Source organism: Camelina sativa, chromosome 10 (assembly GCF_000633955.1).
Source record: "Camelina sativa cultivar DH55 chromosome 10, Cs, whole genome shotgun sequence".
Classification (NCBI taxonomy): domain Eukaryota; kingdom Viridiplantae; phylum Streptophyta; class Magnoliopsida; order Brassicales; family Brassicaceae; genus Camelina; species Camelina sativa.
The window spans coordinates 22574438-22587052 of record NC_025694.1 but is presented as its reverse complement, the minus strand read 5'-3'; the positions used below and the strand labels follow the sequence as shown (position 1 = coordinate 22587052).

The 12615-nt window shown below is 32.8% G+C and overlaps 2 protein-coding genes across 2 annotated transcripts in view; both read left to right on the top strand.

The window, feature by feature from the left end:
* The window catches only part of LOC104719608 (pentatricopeptide repeat-containing protein At5g39710), a 9618-nt gene extending 8215 nt beyond the window's left edge, over positions 1–1403 (top strand). The window contains exon 2 of the mRNA XM_019231283.1: positions 1–1403. Within this exon, the coding sequence (XP_019086828.1) occupies positions 1–1293 (1293 nt within the window). The 3' untranslated portion in view covers positions 1294–1403.
* Positions 10034–11279, top strand: LOC104719607 (AIG2-like protein A). Its single transcript, XM_010437556.2, has 5 exons — positions 10034–10227; positions 10332–10404; positions 10482–10574; positions 10723–10806; positions 10917–11279. Exons 1-5 carry the CDS (start codon positions 10106–10108, stop codon positions 11061–11063), a joined length of 519 nt encoding a protein of 172 aa, XP_010435858.1. The 5' UTR covers positions 10034–10105; the 3' UTR covers positions 11064–11279.

The following is a 12615-nucleotide window of genomic DNA, read 5'->3' as shown; positions in this document are numbered from 1 at the left end:
AAAGGTTATTGTAAAGAAGGTAACTTTCATCAAGCTCTTGTGATGCATGCTGAGATGCTGAGACATGGGTTGTCACCTAGTGTTATCACTTATACTTCACTTATACATAGTATGTGTAAGGCTGGGAATATGAACAGGGCTACTGAGTTTCTTGAACAGATGCGTGTTAGAGGGCTTTGCCCTAATGAGCGTACGTACACGACGTTGGTTGATGGGTTTTCTCAAAAGGGGTATATGAATGAAGCCTATCGGGTTTTGAAAGAGATGATTGATAATGGGTTTTCTCCTTCGATTGTGACTTATAATGCTCTTGTTAACGGGCATTGTGTTGCTGGGAATATGGAAGATGCGATAGCAGTGCTCGAAGATATGAAGGAGAAAGGTTTGACTCCGGATGTAGTGAGTTATAGCACAGTGTTATCTGGGTTTTGTAGAAGTTACGATGTTGATGAGGCGCTTAGAGTTAAGAGGGAAATGGTTGAAAAAGGTATAAAACCTGATACAGTTACCTACTCGTCACTGATCCAAGGGTTTTGTGAGCAGAGAAGGACGAAGGAAGCTTGTGATCTTTACGATGAAATGCTGAGAGCTGGCCTTCCACCAGATGAATTTACTTACACAGCCTTGATCAATGCTTACTGTATGGAAGGAGATCTGGAAAAAGCGCTCCAGTTGCACAATGAAATGGTTGTGAAAGGTGTATTGCCTGATGTTGTCACTTACAGCGTGCTTATAAACGGGCTTAACAAACAAGCTCGAACAAGAGAAGCAAAAAGACTCTTGCTTAAGCTGTTCTATGAAGACTCAGTTCCTAGCGATGTCACATATCATACACTCATAGAAAACTGCAGTAACATCGAGTTTAAAAGCGTGGTATCTCTTATTAAAGGATTCTGTATGAAAGGAATGATGGTTGAAGCTGATCGAGTTTTCGAATCCATGCTTGAGAAAAATCACAAACCCGATGGAACAGCATACAACGTTATGATTCATGGCCATTGCAGAGGCGGAGATGTCCGCAAAGCATATAGTCTATACAAAGAGATGGTAAAATCCGGATTTCTTCTCCACACCGTGACAGTGATTGCTCTGGTTAAGGCATTGCACAAGGAAGGGAAGGTTGATGAACTAAACAGTGTGATTGAGAATGTATTAAGAAGCTGTGAACTGAGCGAAGCAGAGCAAGCCAAAGTGCTTGTGGAGATCAATCATAGAGAAGGGAATATGGATGTGGTTCTTGATGTGCTTGCTGAAATGGCCAAAGATGGATTTCTTCCCAACGGCAAAAGTTAATCATGTATCAATTTTTTTGGTTTTAATAACTTTGAACGGTTTAGTGAGTAAAAAATCATTTGCCTTTATTTTTGTACTCCAATAGGTGAAACATTTGTTCAAAAAAAAAAGTAATAATAAAATATGTAAATAAATAAATGGTCTTTTGGCACAATAATGACATACAGTAAACCTCTATAAATTAATAAACTATAATTGAATCTGTGCTATAGCACGGATTGAAATTTCTTCTGTTTATTTCGTAAATTTTTATTTAAAGAACCATATTTGTGATTGTTTTAATTGTTTAAAAAGTTTTTTTTCTTTTTTGGATGAAACACTATGTCATTAAATCATATGTTGAATATGACTTATGGAAAGAAATTGAATTTTTGCCAAAATTACGAAATTGGATTTTTCCGCCAAAAAATTTGAAATTTATACCTTGTAAACGTTTTTAAAAATCATATAATAACCTTTTAAAAATCTTGTAAAAGCGTTTACAAGGTTTTTATAAAAAAATTAAAAGATTTTTTGATAAGGTCTTTATAAGGTTTTTATAAGGCATTTACAAAGTTTTTATAAAGTTTTTATAAGGTTATTTATAAGGTTTTTGTAAGGTTTCTACTTATAAAAACTTTATAAATGTTTTATAAATATTTTTAAATCGTTTAAAACCTTATAAAATCCTTATAAGGTATTGAAAAAAAAATCTTTTGCGGGAACTTTTTTTCGAAATTTTTTTTGGGGGAAAATATGTCAGAAATTGGCGGAAAAATTTTATTTTTCATTTTATTGATTAAAATATTTTTCATGTAAGGGTAAAATGATTATTAAAAATTAAAGGAGGACAAAATTAAAATTGGCCAAAAAATTAGGTATTTTTGAAAAAGGTATATCAAAAAAATTATTTCTAACAAATTCTCAAATTAGATCCGTGTGCAATCTCAACACCCTCCGGTTTCTTCTTCAAACATCTATAATAGCATCACCAGAGCATTTCGCAGATGATCAAGAAGGCAACCAATCCCAGTTCAGACTTTAGCTTATGGGTTTTAAAGATGACTAAGAATAAGTTAAGGTGTATTTAATCATGGTTACTATTTTCTTTCCTTTCTTGTTATTGATCAGAAAAAGAGCACAAACGTCGTTCATTTTTATAATAGATCTCAGATGTTGATCGTGGCTAATGCTCTTCTGACTCAGTGAGGTTATCTTTCAGGTTTTCACATTTTTTTTGTGAGCGTTTGACTCACCAAGGTGTGGTTTCCTTTAGGTTATCTCTTGTGACTCAAAAATTAATGTATAAAAACTTTTTAGTAGGTAAAGTGAATTTAGTGCCGTGGCCAAAGGTTAAGTTCTTAATGCACAAGGCACCATCACACCAAAGATCGAGTTTCCTCTCCCTACGAATGTAGAGATTAGGCTAATAGGTCGGCCTGTTGTGGCCCAATGATTGACAAAAAAAGAAAAAAAAACTTTTTAGCAGAAGATTAATATAGATAGATACGATATATAGGGCATTCTCAAAAAAAACACTTTTTCATGCTCATTTTTAAAAATATTTTCCATGTTGACCATTTTCAAAACTACCCCTCTTTATGTACAAAATGATAAAATTAATTTTTTGAGTGAGAGCAAGAATATACAATCACCAAAATAAAAAAAACAATTATGCCAAAAATGAAAAAAAATCCCGCCAAAAATTATTTTTACCGCCAAAATCAAAAAAAATTCTCGCAAAAACAATGAAAAAAAAATCCCGAAAAAATTACGAAATTGGATTTTTCCGCCAAAATTTTTGAAATATATACCTTATAAAAACCTTGTAAATGCTTTTAAAAATCTTATAAAAACTTTATAAAAACCTCATAAAGGTTTCTAAAAGGTTTTTGAAAGGTTTTCTATAAGTTTTTTATAAGGCATTTATAAGGTTTTTATAGGGTTTTTATAAGGTTTTTTATAAGGCTTTTATAAGGCTTTTATAAGGTTTTTATAAGGTTTTATCTTATAAATATTTTTAAATTGTTTAAAACCTTATAAAAGCCTTGTAAATTTTTTTTTTTTGCGGAAATTGTTTTTTTGGTAATTTGACGAAAAAAGTTTGGCTGGAAATTGTTTCAAAAGTTTTTTTGCGGGAAATTTTTTTTGAAAAAAAATTGATTATAAATACCCTTTTCAAATCTCAATTCGTTTAAGCTTATGATATCTATTTGTCATTATTATAATTTCCATCAAATAATATATAGTATATCAAATTGGCAAGTATATGAAATGTGGCTTTGAAAAATCCAAACAATGGTTGGTTAATATAAAATATCCATTACAATTATCTATAACAAATTGAGTGGAATATATCAAAAATGATATTTCTAAAAAATTCTCTAGTTTTATAGGCTATTAAAATATTATAATTGATATTATTATTCATAAATTTGAATTTATGTCTGTCATGTGTATAAGCCAATTTGTTTATAGTATTTGTAATTTATTGTCAGTAATGTTTCTAAATATTACAAATTCAACTCCAAAACTATAAAATTTATAACATCTAAAAGTCTAATTTTATTTTGCTAAAATTGTCTCAATTCATAATTTGTTAGAAATTTAAATAATTCAAAATATATCTATAAATTAAAAATTATTAATTTACACTATAAAATACTAAATATTAATTTATAAACAAATTAATATTACTATAAATTAATAAAATGTCATGGTTCCAACATTATTAATTTATAGAGGTCTTACTAAAAAAATTGATATTGACATAACCCATCGTCTATATATTTTAAGGCAAACAACTTATATATCGTACGTAATACATATATTATAATACGCATTACCGAAGAATAAAGATAAAGAAAGTTAAGAAACCATTGCAAATTTAACTAAGAGAACATCTTATAGGTTTTGGCTTGAAGGACGATCTGTCTCGCTCCACCTATCGGTGCTAAAACCGCGATTTGGACTCCAACTATTATCGAGATCTGTAAATAACATATGTTCAAATAAAGATATTTTAATTAGCATTACATTATAACCTAGTCTATATATATGTTTGGAAGAAGAGGTATAGCTTATTTACCCAAGATGCAGTCCAGTGACAGCTCCACTGTTTGGGTTGTTTCATGACCAACCATATAATGCATGGCAACTGCCGAATACACAAAAATATATATGTTGTTACATAAACTGATAAAAGTGTATTACTAGAAAACCAATGCAATATTATTATAAGCCACCATTTTAACATGTTTTCAGAATTTGTGATTAATTAACCAAAAGTAAATATTAACACAGAAAATTTCAAGAAGTAGTATATATCATTGTAACAACGAACCTGATAGCTTCCAATTACATGAAGAAAGACCATGAAGTTAGCGACCCCGATTAGCCATATAGGTTTTTGGAGGGAGATAAGAATATCGTCTTCCACTAGATTTCCAAACGCCCAAAAACCGGAGATTGCAACGGTTAAATAGCAAAAGAGGACAATAGCGTAAGCCACGACGACTCCTTTCCAAGTCGGTTCTTGGAAAGGACCTCAGGTGTTGAAGGTATGGCCGCTTGTATTTCAAGACGTCCTGCAAACGCAAACGCCACCGTCCCTAACGCATTCATCACGTCAAACGCTATATCTGCAGAATCTTGTGATCGAATTCCATAGCTAGACGGGTTGTGTTGTTCCGCTCCTTTAACCGTTGAAGCAACAAAGGCTATCATCGAATAACAAATAGACATGACCCGGCCCAACATTAACGAGGGCCCTACACAAAATTTAAAAAATGTGTTTTTTTCACCTATGACAAAAGTTATAGGTTTTCTATAAAAGGCCACCACTTGATATTTTAAAACCTTTTACATATCCTACAAATGAAAAAGGCTTTTTACATGTAAATCAAAAATTCTTTATACATATACTTAAAAAAAAACGTTTTGTTTAATAGATTTTTAAATGAAAGAGGCTTTTAAAATTTTGGGTCCGAATCTTTGGCTTCACTTGCTTCCCCTGTAGGCCGGGCCTGGACATGACCGCCTATAATATTTATGTTATTTCACATGATATCAAACACAATTATTCAAACGATTAATTAACATTAAACTAGATTCCTCTCTCAATTATGATCCGTTCTAATCCTAAGAAATGTATATGTCAGCATATGAAGAATAATGTACCATCCAAGTTGTGAAATGGCAAAGGGCAAACCAAGAACGCCGACGCCCACCATGGCGGTAACATTGTGTAAAGCAGAGTACCACCTCTTGGCCTTCCGAGATGCTGTTACCGGTAACCAATTGTTCAAATCGTCATTTTGTTGATCAATTTCCATCGTTGAGTTGTCATTCATCTTGTGTTCCTTTAGAAACAAAATTAACACAACGTTTCAAAATTATCACTACAAGAAAACAAGCCTTTTGCGATGACACATTGCGACGGAGTACAGCTCTCGCAAATTTGCGGTAGATTTGCGAGGGATTTACTAGAAAATAAAAAACCATAGCACATCCCTCGCAAATTTGCAAGGAACTCAGTCGTCGCAAATCCGCTGCTCAATTGCGACGCATTTACGACAAATTCGCTGGGAAGGTCCCTTTCCTCGCAAATCCATCGCAATATTGCGACGATTTTGCGAGAACATACTCCATAGCAAATTTGCTATGGAATTGCGAGTGATTTGCGAAAGCCATAACAAATCCATTGCAAAGTTAGGATAATAATTTTTTATAAATATTACAAAACTTAATAGAATTATTTTGAAATACATTTGAATGTGTTCATAAGGTGAATTTACTAACTTTTAACATTATTTTGATGGTTTTTACAAATTAGATATTCAAGGTTTGCGACAAATTTGCGATTGATTTGCTAGACGCATAGCAAATTAGTCGCAAATCCATCGCAAACTACTCAAAACATAGCAATCCCCTCGCAAAAAAAAAAACTTTAAACCCTTAACCCTAAAGACTTATTACATTACTATTAATGATTAAAAAAGATGAATCCAAAACTTATAACTTATAATCAAAGATAGCAGTGCAACACAAAATTGTTAGAGAATTGGACAATTTGGCAAATATTTGTCTCAATGTAATGAACATATATGTGATATAGTGTAGAACATCATCATGTTTAGAGTAAAATGCAAAATTGGACAATTTTGGAAAGTTTGATGATAGAAAAGAGTATGATGACACCATTGGACCTTATAATATACTTGAAAGTTAATTTGACTAATTTGTTACAATTATTTTGATGGTTTTTGCAAATTAGATATTCAAGATTTGCGACTGATTTGCTAGAGCCATAGCAAATTCGTCGCAAATCCATCGCAAAGTACTCAATACATAGCAATTCCCTCGCAAATAATAACCCTAAATCCTAAACCCTAAAGACTTATTACATTACTATTAATGATTAAAAAAAATGAATCCAAAACTTATAATCAAAGATAGCAGTGCAACACAAAATTGTTAGAGAATTGGACAATTTGGCAAATATTTGTCTCAATGTAATGAACATATATGTGATATAGTGTAGAACATCATCATGTTTAGAGTAAAATGCAAAATTGGACAATTTTGGAAAGTTTGATGATAGAAAAGAGTATGATGACACCATTGGACCTTATAATATACTTGAAAGTTAATTTGACTAATTTGTTACAATTATTTTGATGGTTTTTGCAAATTAGATATTCAAGATTTGCGACAAATTTGCGACTGATTTGCTAGACCCATAGCAAATTAATCGCAAATCCATCGCAAACAACACAAAACATAGCAATTCCCTCGCAAATAGAAACTTTAAATCCTTGAACCTAAACCCTTAAGACTAATTACATTACTATTAATGATTAAAATGATATAATTCAAGAATTTTAATCAAAGATAGGGCACTAATGACAATTGCAAATCCTAAACCCTAAAGACTTTGCGAGGGATTTGCTACGTTCCCTCGCAATTTGCTCGCAAAAACTCTAAATTATAAAAATTTAAATTAATTAATATTTGCGATGCTTTTGCGAGGGAACGTAGCAAATCCCTCGCAAATTTTGCGTTGGAATTGCGACGCCGTTAATTTCCTATATAACTAAAAAACCTAGTTTGAGCGAAGCTTAAACCCAGCCGACAAACCCTAATTTCCTTCTTCTTCTTCCGATTTCTTTCTTCTCTGGTTGTTCTCTTCTCCTCTCTCTTCTCCGGTTGTTCTCTTCTCCTCTCTCTTCTCCTCTCTCTTTTCCGGTGAAACCTTCTCCGACCCTTACTCCTCCTCTTTTCTCTTTTCCTTTGAATCTCTTGTCCGGTAAGTCTCCTCCTCTCCCCTTCTACCTCTTTATAGTTAGAAAGTTTGCTTAGATTAGGGTTTTAATTCGAATTTGGGGATTCAAATTTGGGGATTCAATTTGGGGATTTTAGGGTTTCGAATTTAGAGATTCAATTTGGGGTTTAGGGTTATGATTCGATTAGGGTTTTAATTCGATTTTAGGGTTTCAAATTTGGGGATTCAATTTGGGGATTTTAGGGTTTCGAAGTTATGATTCAATTTGGGTTTACGGTTATGATTCAATTTGTTTTTAATTTTGGATAATTTTAGGGTTCTAATGATTTTTACCTATTCTCCTTCTCTTCTCAGATGTCTTCTCGAGATCGAGACCTAAACGGATCTGTCAATCAAAACTATTACACAAGGTTTATATCTTCACAAGGATTATCTGCTCCCATCCCTGCTCGAGGGGTACGCTCTACTAGCTCTGCTCAAAGGCTACATTCTACCGCCTCTTCTCAAGGTACTTCACTGGTGCTAAATGATCATCCTCCGGTGCAAAATAATCTTCCTCCACAGCAAGATGATCTTCCTCCACAGCAAAATGATCTTCCTCCTTAGCAATCAACTTCGCGTGTCAACGGTGTAACTGCCTCTCAAACATTTTTTAGCTTGGAAGAGTTACTTGCAAGTCCTGGGCGAGCTAACTTGACAAAACTAGATCCTAAGCGACTACCGGGTACTCTCTGGTGAGAATATCTTCTATCTAACATTCAATTTATCTGTTGTTTTGTATTTTCATATATCCTAATTCCATTTATGTGTTGTTTTGTAGGTTTGACCAGGATTCTTCGGTTGCTGCTACTGTCCGAGCCATCTTTGATAGAATCTTTGATAGAGATTTCAAAGAACCTCATGCCAATTGGACCGATGGTTTGAAATTTTTGCGGTAAGTTATAAGTTCCTTATTATGTTTAAATTACAGATTTTGTGTTTTGCTCACTTGATTTGATTCTGATTAATGCTTATGTTTTTACAAGCAAACATATAACTGGGACCACTCCATCAACGAAAGAGTTAGAGCTGAGTTTGAAGCTAAATTGAAGACCCGGATGAGTGATCAAGTGTCTCGGTGGAAGGGTAAGTGGAAGAAGAAAGGTAATGAGGCAATGTCGCGGTGGCTTGATCCTCTCATGTGGGATGGCTTGGTCACTTTTTGGTGTGAACCAAAATCAGAAACAAAGAGTATCAATAGCCGCAATGCTCGCTATAGTGATCCTGAGGGCACCGGAATACATAAGCACCGGTCTGGTCAGACTTCTTTTAAAGCCAGAGCACGAAAGCATGTAAGTTGTTTCATTTCTCTGTTTAACACAAGTTGATTAACACAAGTATCTACAATATTTAACACAAGTTGTTTTATTTCTCTGTTTTTAGTCTGAGAAGATTGGTGAGCCACTTCCTGATTTCCTACAAGTCCTAGAAGACACTCATAGGAGACCTGATGGGTCTTTTGTTGATGGACTGTCCGAAAAGGTGTACAACGAAGTCTCGTCAAAGATTGCTCAAGCTGAGTCTGAGCTATTATCAGGGGATAACATGAAGAGTAGTGCTTCTGGGGGGTTATCACTGACTGTAAAGAACCATATTTATGCCGAGGTAAAACATGCTTCATTGTTTATGTTTGTGTTTTGTATCTTCATTGTCTAATTATTAATGTTTGAGTGATAAATTGTTCATTGTTGGCAGATTGCTCCTAAGAAAAAGAATCGGGTATATGGAGTTGAAAACTTGCAAACAGAAGCATTTTCAGCTCAGATTGGTCAACCGCCTCCTCCTTCTAAAGATCCACTTGTTCTAGCTGGGAAGTCACTAGTTTCTACAATACATTGTTGTAGCCAGCGGGGATTGTACAAACTCCTTCATCTTCAATCTGTTAAAATATAATAGTTTTTTACGATGTTGATATACGTAAAATTTCTGAAGGTTTATTCTTTAGATTGAATAAAATAAGAAAATACAATGACTACAATACTTTTTCTTTCGTCCAAATGATACTAATAGTGCTATGAAATTTTTTGTTCTTCTAAAATATTGTAATAGAAACATATAAAATATTCGGATCCCTGACTCAAGATTATACAGCAGTATAAAAGATATAGATTGAAAATCTCTTAATTATTAAAAGCAAAAAAATCTAATGGATTCTTTTAGAAAAAAATATATATACTATCTTAATTAGGCCATATCCAAATAATTTGAAGAAAAAAAACTACTTTAAGTAGATGTGTATCCAAATAATTGCCGACAAATTAGAAGAAAACAAAAGGAACACGAAGGAGTTTCATACACTAACTGGTGTCACTAGCCGTCGAAGTCTAACAACGCTGTCGTAAGAGAATCAGTGCCACGTCTTTCTTACGCTGGATCCGCCAACTGTTCAATATAGGCATCATCGTGTTTTTTAAATTTTTGACGTTGTTATATAAAAGTCAAAACTCGGATTAGAGAAATGAACATACTTATATAAAACATAAATAACGGTGGAAGAGACACAACACAAAGATGAGTAGCTCTGGTCCTCAGCTTCACAATGTGTTCGTCTATGGTGGCTTTCAGGAGCCAGACGTCTTCAATATCTTGCTTGACCGTACTCCTGAGATAGTCTCCGCAACACTCCCTGGCTTGTACGTATATCTTTCTCTCTTTCTCGGTTGAGTAATCTCTCTGTATATAGTTCTGAGAGAGATTTGATAGAAATTTTGGGTCTTTTCTTTTTCTTTTTTTTCAGTCAGAGGTTTCGGCTTAAAGGACGTTTGTATCCATGTATTGTTCCCTCTGAGAAAGGAGAAGTTCATGGGAAGGTTTGATTTGTGTTTATGAATCGTATAATTGGGAAAAAAATTAAGTTTTGAGAAATTTGGTGAATTGGTTGGCATAGATACTAATGGGATTAACAAGTGATGAACTTGAGAATTTAGATGCGGTTGAGGGCAGTGAGTATGAGAGAGTGACAGTTGGAGTTGTACGAAATGTAAGTTTGAAGAATCTATAGTTATTGTCATGTTTTAATATATAGTTTCTTAAAAAAAAACTATAACACTATTATATGAATTTTAAAACATTTTTAGTGGTCTTGATAAGATTATAAATTTATGATGATTTTGTTTTGCATTTACAAGGACAATTCGGAGAAGTTGCCAGTGAAGACATATATGTGGATCAACAAGGATGATCATGATATGTGTGGAGAATGGGATTTCGAGGTTTGATGATTTACACAATTTTTTATTTTGTTAAGACTGACTTGTGAATGAGAAATGGTACATTGGTCCGATTTAGCGTGTTTTGGATTATTGCTTCTTTTTCTTGTTAGGAATGGAAACGATTACACATGAATAAATTCATAGAGTCGTTTAAGAAAATCATGGAATGGAAGAAGAATCCTAATGGAAAAGGAAGAGATGATTTCAGCCATGTCCTACGGGAAGATCTATCGGATGAGAGTACTCCATCGTCTTGATCGGATGGATTTGTGTGTTCATGAGTATGTTATATATATAGCACCTTTGTTTCTAAATCTAGATTTAAATAAAACATAGAGAGTATTGTAAAGGGTCAACGAAAAGAACAGTAATGTCATGTGTTATTTGTAAGATTTGATATATCATGTGGATTGTATTATCGTATTCATGAGTCTCTAAATTATGTACTTAAATCCTTAAAAAGGTTCCACTTCCACCTTTTTAAAATCAATTAGTAATCAGTACCAATTTGGCTGAGTGCGTTCGGGATAATTTAAAGTTTTATAATAAAGTTGGTTAAAGTTTTCTAGTCAAGTTGGTCTGTCTACTTATTTTACTTTCTTTTTTTTCGTTTTATTTAATGAAATGAAAAAAAAATTATTGATGCAAATGAATAGGAATATTTATTTATAATATCGACTATCGGGACGTGGCTTTCTATACGGACTGTTTTGACTTGGTGAAAATGGTGTTTTTTTCTCATGATTGGCCAACTTTTACACTCTACCTCGACGACATCAAGATAGATCAAACGGAGTTTTCTTCCTTTTTCCTATCTCTCGTTTCTCGAAATACGAATGTAAGTGCGGATTTTTTGGCACGCCAAGCGTGACTGTCTCCGCAGCATATTTTGTTTGTAGACTCTTTACCCTCTAATTGGCTCTTTTGAGCTGATTCTCTTGTTGTCAAAAAAAATATATATATATATATATATATTAGTCTACAAACAAATAAATCTCATATTATTATTCTTAAATCTGGTGAGTATCTATATAATATGAGAATGTTTTTCTCAGCTTTTGCTAAGGAGATGACACTTGGCATGCTATCTATCTAACATCTGTCTTCTTTTATTGTTTGGACATAATTACTTAAATTAATTTGTACTTTGGACCTAAATAATTAGAGGCCCATAAAACAAACAAAAAAACTCTTAACATTTTCTTTTTCCATTTTGATGATTAGAGGCCCATAAAATTCATTTGTAGATTTAGATTTTCATATCTGCTTAGTTTATGGCGTTTAATCTTATACTCCCTCTCTCCCTCAAAGATTGGTGTTTGAGGGATTTCACACAAATTAAGAATTAATGATTATTAATTTTAAATATAATAAAGTTTTTTTACTAAAAAGTATTATCTTTCTCCCTTTGTCTCATAAAGATTGATGTCTAAAATCTTTTACACATTTTAAGAAAACAATGATTATTGAGTTTAAATATATTTTTTCCTTTGACTAAAGAAATATTTTTTAATTTTAAACTAATAACAATTCAAAATTTTAAATATTTTCAATGATTACTTCTTGAAGTTTACAAAACATCAATCATTGTAGGACAAAAATAAATCTCATAACATCAATCTTTATGAGACAGAGGGAGTATTATATAAACATTAGTTCTCAAAGTTAGTAACTCACCAGATCGTGACATGTGTCAATTTAAAAAATTATTAACACATCAAATCATGACAAGTGTCAATTTTACACAAATTTTTAATTTTAAAAGAAAAAAATCTTACTAACTCACTAGATCGTGACACGTGTTAATTT